Raw genomic sequence first — 15,000 nt, forward strand, 5'->3', positions numbered from 1 at the left:
ACGTCAAGTTTTCCATGTTCATTATACCACAAACACAATTTAAAGATTATCTTTACTGCTACATTTTAAACTCTATTCTGAAAATGTTTACTGATTATTTCTGTAAATGAATCATTGGTTATTCGGCTTGGTTACTAGTGATCCAGACCCTTCACCACAAAAAGGATTCAAATATGGAAGCTTTTGCGTTGCTGTTTCACATTTCAGTGTTCACGCACTTTTCCTTTCTAACTTTTTGCCGACATTTTGAACAATGAATGTTACATTTTGGACACAGTGAGAGAGAGAAAGAGAGGGAGAGGGAGAGAACTGCGGTAGGTGTCGGGGTTATGAGGTGAATACTCATTACGAGGGTTGCTGGAGGAACGCAGCCAATAGTTTGTCATCCTGTGCCTGTCCAAAGTGATTTTTCTCAAGATTTCAGTTACCTAAGATTAATTAAAATAAGGGAATTTTAAACATCCAAGGCTCATCCTCTTTGAAGTAATTGTCACGATACATAATATATTTTAGAGGGCTAACATTTAAGCAATTTTATTGTTTTATTCGTATTGTTTGTATTTTGTATGAGCTGAATACCAGTCTTAAAAATGCCATGTTGTTTATAATGAAACGTTTTGTCAGTAATAACTTAAATGAAGTGATGCTGCATTCAACTTCTTGGTCCTTATTACACAGAGATTTCTTTCCATTCAATACGCTAGTATCCGCTCTTATTATTATTACTATTATTATAATTTCTCGCCGAATTATTATAAATGATACCAAGCTTAGCCTTTGGAATGGTTAAGTAAATAAAACAAAAATTAAAACTTGTCTCACTTTTCTTGGTGTTTTCGTAATTTAAATCCTTTTAGCTTTCGAGACTGAAGTACCAAGAAGCGCAACACTCACCATTTTCCGTCTTGCTACACCGGTATAAAAAGAAACGTTTCAGACTTGTTTCCTAGCGTTGAAAGCTGATGTGGTCCTAAGCACCTAGACGAGGAAAAAGATATGACATACTTCATGTCTTTTCAAACTACGATATCCAGATACTGATGCATGAAAGACATGCTTCGTAGATTTATTTCCCTCAGAGCTGAAAAAAAAATTGGAATATCAATAAAAAAAAATTATAAAGCTCTTAACCAAAATTACCGACGGGTTAGATAACTCAATTATCTTTATTGTATATTTCTAAACAGCCGTTAGACGTAACTTGGGTGAAAACAGATTAAAAATTTGGGTGACGTTTACGAACTATGATGTATTTGTAGCCAAATGTGATCATTGTCTTTTGCCTCGCACGGCTGATATTGGCGGGAGTTCCAGAAGACATATCTAAAAACAGAGAATGTGTACACGCTTGACAGAAGCATCGACATTGCAGCATAATGATGCGATAATGACAAAATCATGAACTTCGACAACAGCACGTTCCTTTTCAAAGTAACAATATTAAGAAGCCGAGCAGTTGGAGAGGATGTTGATGACTGACTTCCTACACACAGCCACCGCCAGTAAACTCTTCGCAAAGCTATACTAAATCAACAACGGACATGTCATCAGATATATGATCTGTACGAGCTTTTGACGTATATCAGCAGATAGACTGCCGCAGCAGTCAACCATTCTGCCTCACCTCTTCCCCAAGTCAAAATAACCGTTCCTGTGGCCGAAGATATCCTTACCTAGGCAGCCTTTCCATCGAAAAGTAGGGCACACTTACCTGAGATGGTCTGTTGCCAAAAGGAAAGTACTTGATACATTTCTTTGGACTTATTTTATTATTTCGTTCGCTGAAGAAGCAAAGTATAGTTTCGGACACCTCGGGAGCTGGTTTGGACTTTTACCATGAAATCTTTAGCACTAAGCGAGATGCCGCAGTGACATGGGTGGCATTTTAAATTTTATATCCATAATATGTTTCCGAAGAGAGGCCTTAAAATTACATGAATGACACCATGCGTAACTCCGTGAGAAGTCTGGAATATTATTAAGCTAGATCAGCACCTCTTAGTAGCAAAATCTTGATATGTTATATGTTTCCTAAGATATTTCACTCCTCTGGTTAGCATTACTGTAAACCAAACCCTCTTGCGTTTGTGACCATCACTGCTGTGACAAGGAACACCTGTGCTGAGAGAAACAATGCCACTCTCGGCAAGACCAGTGAGTGACTCAGTTTTGGCAGTTCCGCCAGTTATAGAGTTGTGAATGTAAAGTCCTCGTGTGCCGTTTCCTAGAGGACTCTATTCGAAGTGAAGTGGACGCAGATTTGTTTCATTCTTACTTTGGGAGGCCATAAAAGTCAGCTTCATCCCATCCTAAAAGGACACGAAAGTCAGCTTCATCTCAACGTAATAGGGCATATTACTGACCAACCAAAAAAGGTACCAAATTGAGCTTCAACCCAGATTCCTCAGCAAGGATATGATGCTATAAGAACTTGTGTTGAGTTTCTTCATGTAAGTTGGAATATAAGAAATGTACAAAACGAATAGCTAGCGATGACCGAGAATGTAATATCTTCATAAGATTTGTTGAGTTACTACGAATCTCTGAAAATAAATAAAATCGGCTCGTGGACAGTGCAGTACTAATGTCAGTGTTGGAGTTAGCTGATTTAATAAGGGTTGAATAATAAATACCTATGAGTATAATTTTTGGATCGTTAGGTTTTGCGATCCATTTACACCAGCAAGCAAAAGTAACCTTTGCACGATTCCTTTAGCATATAGTATTTTTGATATTTACTCTCTGGCCCGGTGGCTTTCTATTAGAAACGGAAGAAAACAATTATAGTTTAGCTACATTATCAACAATACCGAGAAAATGAAATATGTGCATATTTAATACTTTTTAGCAAGCACTTATGTGCTGATAACTTATTATATATGTATATATATATATATATATATATATATATATATATATATATATATATATATATATATATATATATATATATATATATATATATATATATGAAAGAAAAGATTATGGCAAGGGGAAATACATCATCGCTAATTGTAGCTGTTACTAAATGAATTCTGACTTTTATGATAACAGTATCATAAAGAAGGTTTTATATGGAAACTACAGGCGTTTTTTCAATAATATTTACAAAAAAATTGGACGTGCATCCAAGATGTTGCCCTACAACTCCTAATTAATTGACGATAGTTCACTCCTGACTACTTCTAACTAGATAATAGCCCATCCCTATCGTTCTTATGAGATGAAAGCCTCCCTGATATCGCCTGTTGCTTGTTTAGACTTTGTTAGTTTGGACTTCTATTCTTGAGCTTTAGTTTGCCTGTCATCTGGCACTTCTCCTTTCCCCTGACCGAACACTTGTGCAAAGCATAATATCTCTCCGTGCGGACAATTACCAGAACGAAACTTCGCGGCAGAGTTCCTCAGAACGAAAATCTCATCAACGATTTTTGTCTTGTCTACATACTTGTCAAAATCAGTTTGAAAAGAGTTAATTAAAATTAACGCGAAAGAATAAGTTCACTTTCTCTTTTTTTTATATTAGGGAATAGGAATCGTAAGCCACAACAATGAGCGGTCAAATATATGAAAACTTAATTCAGCCAAATGTGGTTTGAGCCTGTGTAATTATTATCTGTAGCCATGTGCCTTGCGCTTTCTCGTAAATTCTGCTCATATGTTTGCGTTGCATTTTGAAATTCAAGGGAGTGTGGCACTGAGCCTGCGTATGACCCATACTTTGATGAACAGATGTAGTGTTAAAACTGCATCTTGCATTGCATGGAGTACTTTTTATTATTTGAAGTATTAGTGAATTTATTTCATGTATTTTGTAAAACAGCAGAATACCTTATTTCAAACTGGGCTATGATGCTAACAATGAGAACGTCTCCACATTTCTTTTATTTTTATATAGTGACTGTGTTTGCTATTTTCAAAGTGTTGGTTTTCCTAAGATCATTGACCAAAAAACTTATGAACATTATTCCATATGTAGACTCTACTGGTCACTTTTACCAGATACATATGTAATTGTAATAGCCACAATGTCCTCTTAACTTCTCGAATTCTTCACGCTTTTTTGGATATGCTTGTCACTACACAGCCGTAAGATCCAAGTGCAAGAAACTGAAGTGGCTGTGACGTGGTCAGGTCGGCAACGTGACCTCCTTGTGATTATGATGACACGGGTTCGTTTCCCGCGACCGAACATCACAGCCACTTCAGTTTCTTGCACTTGGATCTTACGGCTTTGTAGGGACAAGAATATCCAAAAAAAAAACGCGAAGAATTGGAAAAGTTAAGAGGACATTGTGGCTATTACAATTACATTGTTCCATATTATTTATCATCTCTATATACAATAAATCCAAATCCTTAAACTTGTTATTTTACGGCCCAGCTTTAATTCACATGAATATGATCACTACTTCTTAATAAGTAAATGAAGTATTTATCTTCTACTTCTTCTTCTTCTGCAGAATTCTCCTCCAAGAAAAGGTCATACATATCTTGGTCCTCCTGTAAACAGAATATGACGAATCTTCATAAAATGTTAATCTTCTTTAGTGAGTATGTTGTTATATTGTGATTTTATTTCCTTCATGATTCATTGCTTTATGGTGACTTTACTAGATACTCTCTTCTATGAAATTATGAACTATTTTCAAAATTCACCCATTTTTTTTTTTTTATTAAGAAAGGTGATGCATGTTATTTCAATTCTAATCCCTAATGCAACGTTATCTACGTGTGAGTGAATAAAGAGGAATGCTGTTTCCATAATAATAATAATAATAATAGGTTCTATTGAATAATAATAATATTTATTTTGTAATAAGACTTTTTCTATTTTCCTTATTGCGGACTTCTCTTCAGTGGAGGTGCGTGCTAACAGCTCGCCTATATTCGTCATTTCATGGGGAAAAGTCAAAATCTGGATTCTGCTTCTTTATATATTCTATACAGTTAGTTATATACAATTGTTGCCGCGACGCGTTTCGGCAGACTCTTCTGTCATTCTCCAGCGGAGCTAGTAGAGGACTGGCAGATTGCATAGGTCCTTCTGAATTTATACACGGGCTTCAGCGGGGGATCATGGATGGCGAATTCTGATTGGTTGCAGTCAGCGAACTTCAAGCCAAATTTCTGCGGCGAAGCTCGATCCTGACAGATCTTCGCAACCTGGGAATGTCATTCATTCCAGCGTTCCCATTTGATGTCATGCCGGCTGACATCATCGGTTTTGGCTGCTATTGGGCTGCGGATGAATGATGTCATTATCTGCTCTTTCTGTCGTAGTCGGGGATTGTCTCGAAAATGTCATTCATTCCAGCGTTCCCATTGGCCTGCCGTTGCGTGATGTCATGCCGGCTGACATCATCGGTAGTTTGTGTTAGGATGAATGATGTCATTATCTATTCTTTCTGTCGATAAATTGTCTTCGAGACAATCCCCGACTATAGAAAGAGTAGATAATGACATCGATCATCCCTCTTTCTGTCGCCAGTCGGGGGATTATCTTCGAGACAATCCCCAACTACGACAGAAAGAGTAGATAATGACATCATTCATCCGCAGCCCAATAGCAGCCAAACTACCGAGACAATCCCCGACTACGACAGAAAGAGTAGATAATGACATCATTCATCCGCAGCCCAATAGCAGCTTGCTACCGATGATGTCAGCCGGCATGACATCACGCAACGGCAGGCCAATGGGAACGCTGGAATGAATGACATTCCCAGGTTGCGAAGATCTGTCAGGATCGAGCTTCGCCGCAGAAATTTGGCTTGAAGTTCGCTGACTGCAACCAATCAGAATTCGCCATCCATGATCCCCCCGCTGAAGCCCGTGTATAAATTCAGAAGGACCTATGCAATCTGCCAGTCCTCTACTAGCTCCTTGGAGAATGACAGAAGAGTCTGTCGAAACGCGTCATTATAACTAACTGTATAGAATATATAAAGAAGCAGAATCCAGATTTTGACTTTTCCCCATGAAATACAAATATAGGCGAGCTGTTAGCACGCACCTCCACTCCGCAATAAGGAAAATTCTTCATGCAGCTGAAGCAGCAATAATATTCAATATCTGTTTAAAAGAGGGTCTGCTGCCAAATTATAATAATAATAATAATTATTATTATTATTATTATTATTATTATTATTATTATTATTATTATTATTATTACTGCTGTTGTTATTATTATATTTCATCCAAAAGTTTTATCTTACGTGGGACAGAGCACTCCCCAGGTGTTAGATGATATCGTACTTGGATAAATCGATTGCCATTCATCGATTTCCCATTTGCCATATGCCGTGTAAGTCACGAATAGAACATAGATTTTACAGTGAACCAAGAAGTCAACGGCAACATTGATCACGATAGCTTTGATTTATTTATTATCAGCACAAGCAGCCTACTACCGCGTCTAGCAAAACCTTGACTACTAATAAAAATAATCTTCCTCCTCCGCTATTATGCACATCCGGGCGTTACCTCCTTGATTCTAAACAAGATAGTGAGTAAAGGTTGTTATCCCTGTTCCAATCCTCAAATAGATAGTCCATATTACTATAAGCCATATTTTACTTATTCTCTAAGTTGATATTTAAAAGTGGAATAACTGGAACAGGTTAAAGTACGAAATGGCATCACCCTTAGACTCACTAAAAATGTGTTCAGATACTTCCTGGTTCAGGTTATTCATCGGGAAAAGCGAACCCCTACGCGTGTGTGTCGCTTATAACGTGGGGCTTTATGTTCACATACTCGTACATTTAGCCACAAATATCGTTTAACACCCAGTTAACTATACCTTAGGGAATAATTTGCACCCAAGGGAGAATATTGAATAAATAATTTAGACCAAAGGCCAAGCGCTGGGACCTATGAGGTCATTCATCACTGGAAGGGAGACTGACAGTAAGAAGGTGTGAAAGGTGTAATAGGAGGAAAACCTTGCAGTTGCGCTATGAAACAATTTTTAGGAGAGGGTGGAAAGTCAGGTGAAAGAAAGAGAACAAGAATGGAGGTACAATAAAAGGAATGAAAGAGGTTGTAGCCAGGGACCAAAGGGACACTGCAAAGACCTCAAGTAATATGCACCCAAGGGGGATTACAATTGAAAAGTGCTTCGTCCCAGGCAGATTTCGAACCGCTTCCTGGTTTAACAAACGATGTACGCTGACTGACCACCCGGCTATCCTGTCGGTGACGAAGCTCTTGGGTGGAAGTTATTCCTAAGATACAGTGGATTAGATATCAAGCGATATTTGTGGCTTAACGTTTGATCTCTCTCACTCTCTCTCTCTCTCTCTCTCTCTCTCTCTCTCTCTCTCTCTCTCTCTCTCTCTCTCTATATATATATATATATATATATATATATATATATATATATATATATATATATATATATATATATATATATATATATTACGTGTTGGCTTTGGCAGATGAGTTTTTAATTGGTTACTGTATTTTATGTAGCCCTGCTTCATCAAAGGCACATGTAAACTGTCAATTGAAGCTAAAGTTGCCCCAAAAAGACAGACAATTACTTAACTGGATTAGGTCGCCAGTTGGAAACAATGTATGGAATAATGGATTACTCTGTAACAAATGAATTACATCAAACCCCTTTACTTCCCTCTTAGTCCCGACAAAGAAAGAATGTGCGGTGATAGCAAGAAAATTACATGAAATTTTAGTCAAAGTTGGAGACAGTCAATTTTCCCTGCTCCTGTAAGAAAAATATAAAGCAACAATGTCTGTGCTAGTAGATATCATACACAGTTTTAATATTGGGAAGGATATTTCTCTTCCAAACAATGGGCCAAGATTCAAGGCTTGCTTGTACCTTTACTTACACTTAACTTTCACTAATTTCTACTTACTGCACGGGAATAGCTTATGCAAATTTCACTAGGCAATATTAATTATTCATACATTAGACTTCACAAAAGAAATATGATTATACCAGGTTCTCTCATAAATTGTGGCTGAAGGGGGAACAATGGAAAATGTTTAAGTACAGTGGAAGAATACTAGCAAATCGCCGAAAAAACCTGTAAATTTTCAGACTTACCATTACATAAGTTGCTTGTGCACTGCAACTGCTGATCAGGGTTCTCAAATAACACTTTTGGTTGATTCATTGAGTAATACAAAGACAGGAAAGGACAAAGGATAAAGTTAGCCTGGGCACGACGTGTGCTCTTAGTCTCAAAGTCGATCTCTCTCTACTGTTGGCGTAAGTCGGGTCAGCGTAGGGTAAAGCTGGTTGTCCATATGTTCGTCCATAGCCCTGGGCATTCTGAAAAATTGACAGAGACATCGCCGAATGCATAGGACAGAGGAAAAGGAAGCTTAAGACCACCTTCACTAGAGGCGACTTGGTAAAACCCTCCCAGTGGGTTAGGCCCCCTAATGCTAACCTATCAGCTACTAACAGCGGTTATTTTTTGAAAACACGGCCTACCTTTGCCTGCTTAGCTTCGACAGAGACGCTGTCCTGTCTTTGTTAGAAGGACATTCTTACTAAAATAATGCAGAGAGGGTGAATAGCAGAATATTTGAATATATATATATATATATATATATATATATATATATATATATATATATATATATATATATATATATATATATATATATATATATATATATATATATATATAATATATCAAACATTAATATACAAATATTGTTTGATATCTAATCCACTATATTAGATCAAACATTAAGAATAATCTTCCACGAATAATGCTTCAGCACCCACAGGACAGTCGAGTGGTCAGTCAATGTCAATCGTCATTGTTAAACCATATATGTATATATATATATATATATATATATATATATATATATATATATATATATATATATATGTGTGTGTGTGTGTGTGTGTGTGTGTGTGTGTGTGTGTGAGTGTGTGTGTATGTGTGTGAGCACGCGCCCGTGTTTTGGTAGATTTGACCTTTTTTAAAGATTTACTGTAATTATTGTTGTGGTCTATTCCTTCCGAACTTTACCCGATGCAACTCGCATGGATTCTGAAATGTTACTTTTGTTCACAGAAAAGTATATAATCAAGTTATAACTGCTTTTCTATTTATTCCTCTTTTCCTTCTGAATTTCTAGCTGGATGACCTGGGTGTATTGCAATTTTTTTCACTTTAACTTCTTTAAAAGTAGTACAGATCTCAAATGCTCTGAAATGTTCCTTACATTGTCTGTTTCATTCATATCCTTTCCTGTTTAACATAATTCAGTTAGCTATATATTATCCTAAATTCAGAAAAAGTCAGTCTATATCCTTTTGGTTCCGTCCAGTGATGTTTCAAAGACAATATGAAAGCCTTAATAGACTGATTTGGGAAGCAAGTATGCCTGCAGGATAAGCTTAGCTACTTGTGATTTTCTTTGGATCAAACTAGCTACATCCCAGAAGACCTTGATGATGAATATGATTCTAGACTAGTCCTATTCAGTTCAGTGCTGCAGGTTGACTTGGTTCATCATCAAGTAACTTAGGCATCGGATGTTATTGTAAACTCTGAGCTTCACTACCGAACCTAATTTTAACCGGGAAGTTCAGAAGCCAACCCCGCTTCACTCTTATGGTCATGTACTTGTGCGTCACCCACATCACCTGCCCAGGACCCACTTATAAGTGGTCCTGCACCTGCCTTACCTGGCCGCCCATGCTCGATAGATTCCACCGGAATGCATGACTTTATTATCCCTATGAACTAGGGCTGGAAGGTCTCTAGCAGCTTATATGTCTACCTGCTGAGTCATTATCAGACGCTGGCAGTTCTCCCTGGTCTTGGCTTTAGTGGAGAGGGGTTTAGGACACATCATCCGTGCCCATATTCGGTCTCTAGGGCTCTGGGGGCCAGTGCAGTGAACTCTTCCTGTGCAGCCCTAAAATCCTTTAAACATTTCAGTGGTGTTATTGATGCCGATGTTCTTGAATGAAAGAAGTTTACAATACCATTTGCAAACGTCGTGCACTAATTCCATGGTTTTCTGACTTATTTATCGTATACAAATGTGAAATTCTGTCACTTTCTTGAGGAGCAGTATCAAGATTGTACTGCTTACTACCAAAGCTGTAGCAGTCATTAATTCTGTAAACAAGCTTTTTTGTACACGATGTTTTATCTTTGATATTGTGGAATTTTTCGTTTAATTTCTTGGTATATGATAATCAGTTTTGAGGGGATACTTCTGTATAGTGTTTGTTATTTGTTTTCCTGTTGTTATTTATTTCTTTAGTTCTTTTTCATACATGAAGGCTGGGTTTGAAAGTTAATGACCTTTTAGGTTGCTTCATTTGAAAATCTGCCATTTTTTAAAAATCAACATTGATATTGTTCCATCATTACTTATCAGACTTTGCTCACGACATTGTTACTCATTACCTATTTCATCTAATATCTTTTTCAAAATCTTCCACTAGGTCTTCTACTGGCGTTCAAAGGTGTTGCCGTGGAGGGGCAAGGCGTGTCAGGTGAATTATACTCATCTCTTACTCACATGACCGACCTATTCGTCTTCGACAAGAAGGTCGGGGAATTGTTGCCATATCTCCCCACTTACCTGTCGGAAGTCACCAGGTAATGTTGGCGATACTGTTGCCAAATAAGTATAACCCAAGGACTGTCATCCTGTTTTGACGATTGTTCCAACAACAACAAAAATCTCTAGTAAATTCCACCGTGAAAAAGAAAATCAAAGCGTATTTACAACAAACTCACAAGCTACTATTAGTTAGTTTATGTGTGCAAACATGCACACACACAAGCCAGCTCCCAAATGCGGAAACGGAGTAATACAGCAACTTTACCCGGACGAGTATGTTTTAAATCGAAGTAGAGTGATAAACATTAGATATTATTTCTCGAACCAGCAATATTCCATTTCCAAAAACAATCAGCGTAAAATCAGTAAATGACATGAATTAGATTGAATTGTTTTTGAGTAAGAAATATACTAAAACAGGTTTCCAAAATAATCTTAGTTGTTCTCTATAAGTTCAGTTAGGAGATTATGAACGTTACCATTTCAGAATCTAGTTTAAAGGTTTAAGGGTCATTCACGAGCGTGAGAGCGATAAAACAAGTCATTACAAGGGCGCCCAATTTTCCAGAGACCGAAGTTATTCACATATATGATCAGCACCCAAATCCCTTTCCAACCAAGATACGCATCTGTCCTTTTTTATATCTCAGAAGTATTTTGTATCCTGTTGTATTCTAAAATTTATTGAGATTTCAAAGATGACATACTTTCAATAAATGAATTAGGATTTTCTTCTGAGCGTGCATACTAAATAATTAAACTTTTTACTCCATTAAAACCTGCACTCACATATTAAGACTGTTTTCAGTTACCCCCACCCGGCCTACCCCGAAGAAAAAAAAATATTCTGAATTCACATTTAAACTAAATGACTTCCAGCTACAAGGAATCGTACTCGTGTCTGATTCACGACGTAGTGACGTTGGCTAAAGCAAGCACTTTGGACGAGAGAGATTTCCAGGACGCGGCCATCACGGGAAATCCCCTTCACCTCTTCGCTGTCATCAAGAGGCTCGTTTTGTACTGGCCGCCCATCAGACGGTCAATTAATGCAATATTTTCTTCCAGTAAGTATTTTGAGCATTCATTAGGGGCTATTATAATTTGGCTGAATGAATGTTGTGCCATAGTTGAAGCGTCAAGGTAAACATTGTTGAAGCAGACTGGATTAGAATGTAATTTGCTACGTTATATATCCCATTCTGGATAATTTTTAGCTAATCTCTTTCATCAGGCCGAATACCATCTTTCACCAAAATGTAACTGTACACGGCCAAACTGGCATAAATTACATCTTGATACTAAAAATTCCATATAAATGAATGCAAGATATGACGCCTCAGTTAACAAAATGCAAGAATTAACCCGACAGCGTAAAACGTGGCATACCAGAACTGAATGAAGATCTGTCCGAAATGAAAAAATGTAAAAATATGCAACGAGGAACGTCAGATCCTTAGAAGTGAAATACATAATCTAGGAAAGGCAAACTGCCCTTACATATTCAATATGTGAGCAGTTATTCATGATATAATTTTACATGAAATGGAAATTTTCTGATTATTTTGATGCGTGTTTATGTAAGCATGTATAAAAAAGAGTATATCATGCCAGGCTTGTAACAACGCCGAATTCTTACATGTGTGTAGATCCATGCACAAAGTTAAATACCCACACACTCACGCACGCACACAACACAGGCGCACGCACACACACACACACACACACACACACACACACACACACACATACATATATATATATATATATATATATATATATATATATATATATATATATATATATATATACATATATATATATATGTCAATAGGGAGCCGGACATAAAGACTTGTTAAAAAGGGTCAATTTATTCCCGAAGTTTCGTAATGGCTTCATTACATTTTCGAGGGCTGTATAAAATAAATAACATAAATTACAAGAAGGGTAAAAATTTAAATTAAAAAAAATTAAGCACAATGGATTACAAATAAAAAAAAATTAAAAATAGAAGGGGCAATTAAAAAGGACAACGTAAAAAACAAAACAAAATCTCTCTAAAAAATATACAATATAAAAAATATAAAAAGTAAGAAGATATGGACCAACCTATTCAGTGGCAATGTTAACATTGCCACTGAATAGGTTGGTCCATATCTTCTTACTTTTTGTATTTTTTTATATTGTATATTTTTAGAGAGATTTTGTTTTGTTTTTTACGTTGTCCTTTTTAATTGTCACTTCTATTTTTAATTTTTTTATTTGTAATCATTGTGCTTAATTTTTTTAAATTTAAATTTTTACCCTTTTGTAATTTATGTTATTTATTTTATACAGCCCTCGAAAATGTAATGAGTTTCCCACATGAAACATCGGGAATAAATTGACCCTTTTAACAAGTCTTTATGTCCGCCTCCCATTGATGTATACCTGGCTGTGGCCACCGATGTTTGGATATATATATATATATATATATATATATATATATATATATATATATATATATATATATATATATATATATATATATATATATATATATATATATATACATATACACTGCATATGTGTGTGTGCATTTGAGAGCGCGTGGTTTCGCGGATATAACCTTCTGTACAAGTTTACACATGTATGTAAGATTATGGCCTGTTTATCAGACACGTAAAACCTACCTTTTCTCACCAAGTCTTTAGGGATGGGGTTGTTAAACCAACACAATTTTCATGACTCCTACTTGTAGCTAGTAAGCACTCGCACATGGGTCGACTGACGCCGGTAGGCTGGGTGCGAGCCACAGACCTGAACCATGCTAACCATTGTGTATTTATGCATGCATGAATATATATATATATATATATATATATATATATATATATATATATATATATATATATATATATATATATATAAACCTGTGTGTACATTGTCATGCATGCTGTTTAGTGATTATATAAACACACACACACATACATATATATATATATATATATATATATATATATATATATATATATATATATATATATATATATATATATATATATATATATATATATATATATATATATATATATACATATATGCATATATATATATATATATATATATATATATATATATATATATATATATATATATATATATATATATATACTATATATATATATATATATATATATATATATATATATATATATATATATATATATATATATATATATATATATATATATATATATATATATATATATATATATATATATATGTGTGTGTGTGTGTGTGTTGTGTGAATGTGTGTACGCGAATAAGTGTACTTGTGTATTCTCGATCACTGGATTCAATGATTCTAGAAGAAATATCCTTATTTCAGATGACAGCTGCGCAGACAAAAACGAGAACTGTAGATGGTGGGCCAAATGGTCGGAATGCTCCAATAATCCCACCTACATGATGGTGAACTGCCAAGAGTCATGCGGATTTTGTGGGAAGCCAGGTAGGTGCTGGGGTATTTGAAAGTCTACTCTTGTCATTAAGAAAAATTAACCATGACGGTAAAAAGACTTTTAGTATATATCGTGAAACAAAAACCTATCTAAACAAAAGGTTAAGTAGGTTTAGAAATAATTTCTTTTAACTGGGGTCGTATTTTTAAATCCCTTTTTTTGTTTCGAAGGGCCTCATCGCTTATCTTTATGTGAAGGATATTACCTTAAAAATCATCATCACCATCATCATCACTTGAGTATGAATTGCAGATATTAGAAGAAATGTAACATGTAACGTTTAGGTAAAATAAATATTCATGGTTCAGGTATTAATGAATGGTCATATACTGCAGAGGACCTTTGAAGGACACTGATATATTTCTTCAGATGAGGAGAAATGTGAATTCAAGGAAATTTAGGGTCTGCTTCTGGAAGATGCTCTTGTTAGAAAAAGCTATGTAATTGAAAATTCCCCAGTCCTCTTGATACCTTCATGCTCTTACTGTATGCTGAGTAGTAGGAAGGTTGAAATATTTTCATCTTCACATATTGCTGGAGGATTGCTGGCATCCAAGGGATGCGTAGATACCTTTCCTCATCCTCCTCCTATCATACACTTGTCAGTTTACAGATAAAGTGCATTTTGAATATTAACGCTGTTTCCGTCAGAAATTTCCTTGGTACAGCAAAAACAGGGAAGACAATGAACTTTTATCATTCCTGTTCCCAATTCCATGGCACGCAGTAGTCGGTCTATTCATTTTCTATCATATTTTCAGCTTAGTAGTCGCAGCATCCTTACATATAAGATTGTCCAGTCTGCGTGTCTTTTACGTTATCTTTAACACATTATTTTGCTATCGCAATTCTTGTTTCGTTGAGGGTGCTCAAGTCATCAGATACTACCCCAATATCATCATAATTCCTTCTTGTGTTCGTT

At 35.8% G+C, this 15,000-nt stretch overlaps 1 protein-coding gene across 8 annotated transcripts in view; it reads left to right on the forward strand.

Annotated features, from left to right (window-relative positions):
- Positions 1-15,000, forward strand: part of LOC136845704 (prolyl 4-hydroxylase subunit alpha-1-like) — an 83,423-nt gene that overhangs the window by 32,891 nt on the left and 35,532 nt on the right. For 3 of the 8 annotated variants that reach the window (XM_067115859.1, XM_067115858.1, XM_067115860.1), the window contains 4 exons: positions 4,464-4,550; positions 10,454-10,610; positions 11,455-11,642; positions 13,946-14,068. In XM_067115859.1, the coding sequence (XP_066971960.1) occupies positions 4,517-4,550; positions 10,454-10,610; positions 11,455-11,642; positions 13,946-14,068 (502 nt within the window). In that variant the 5' untranslated portion in view covers positions 4,464-4,516. Of the gene's footprint in view, positions 1-2,138; positions 2,451-4,463; positions 4,555-10,453; positions 10,611-11,454; positions 11,643-13,945; positions 14,069-15,000 lie in introns of those variants that run through there. The other 5 variants (XM_067115864.1, XM_067115863.1, XM_067115861.1 and 2 more) reach the window with 4 other exon arrangements.

Source organism: Macrobrachium rosenbergii, chromosome 14 (assembly GCF_040412425.1).
Source record: "Macrobrachium rosenbergii isolate ZJJX-2024 chromosome 14, ASM4041242v1, whole genome shotgun sequence".
Taxonomy (NCBI): Eukaryota; Metazoa; Arthropoda; class Malacostraca; order Decapoda; family Palaemonidae; genus Macrobrachium; species Macrobrachium rosenbergii.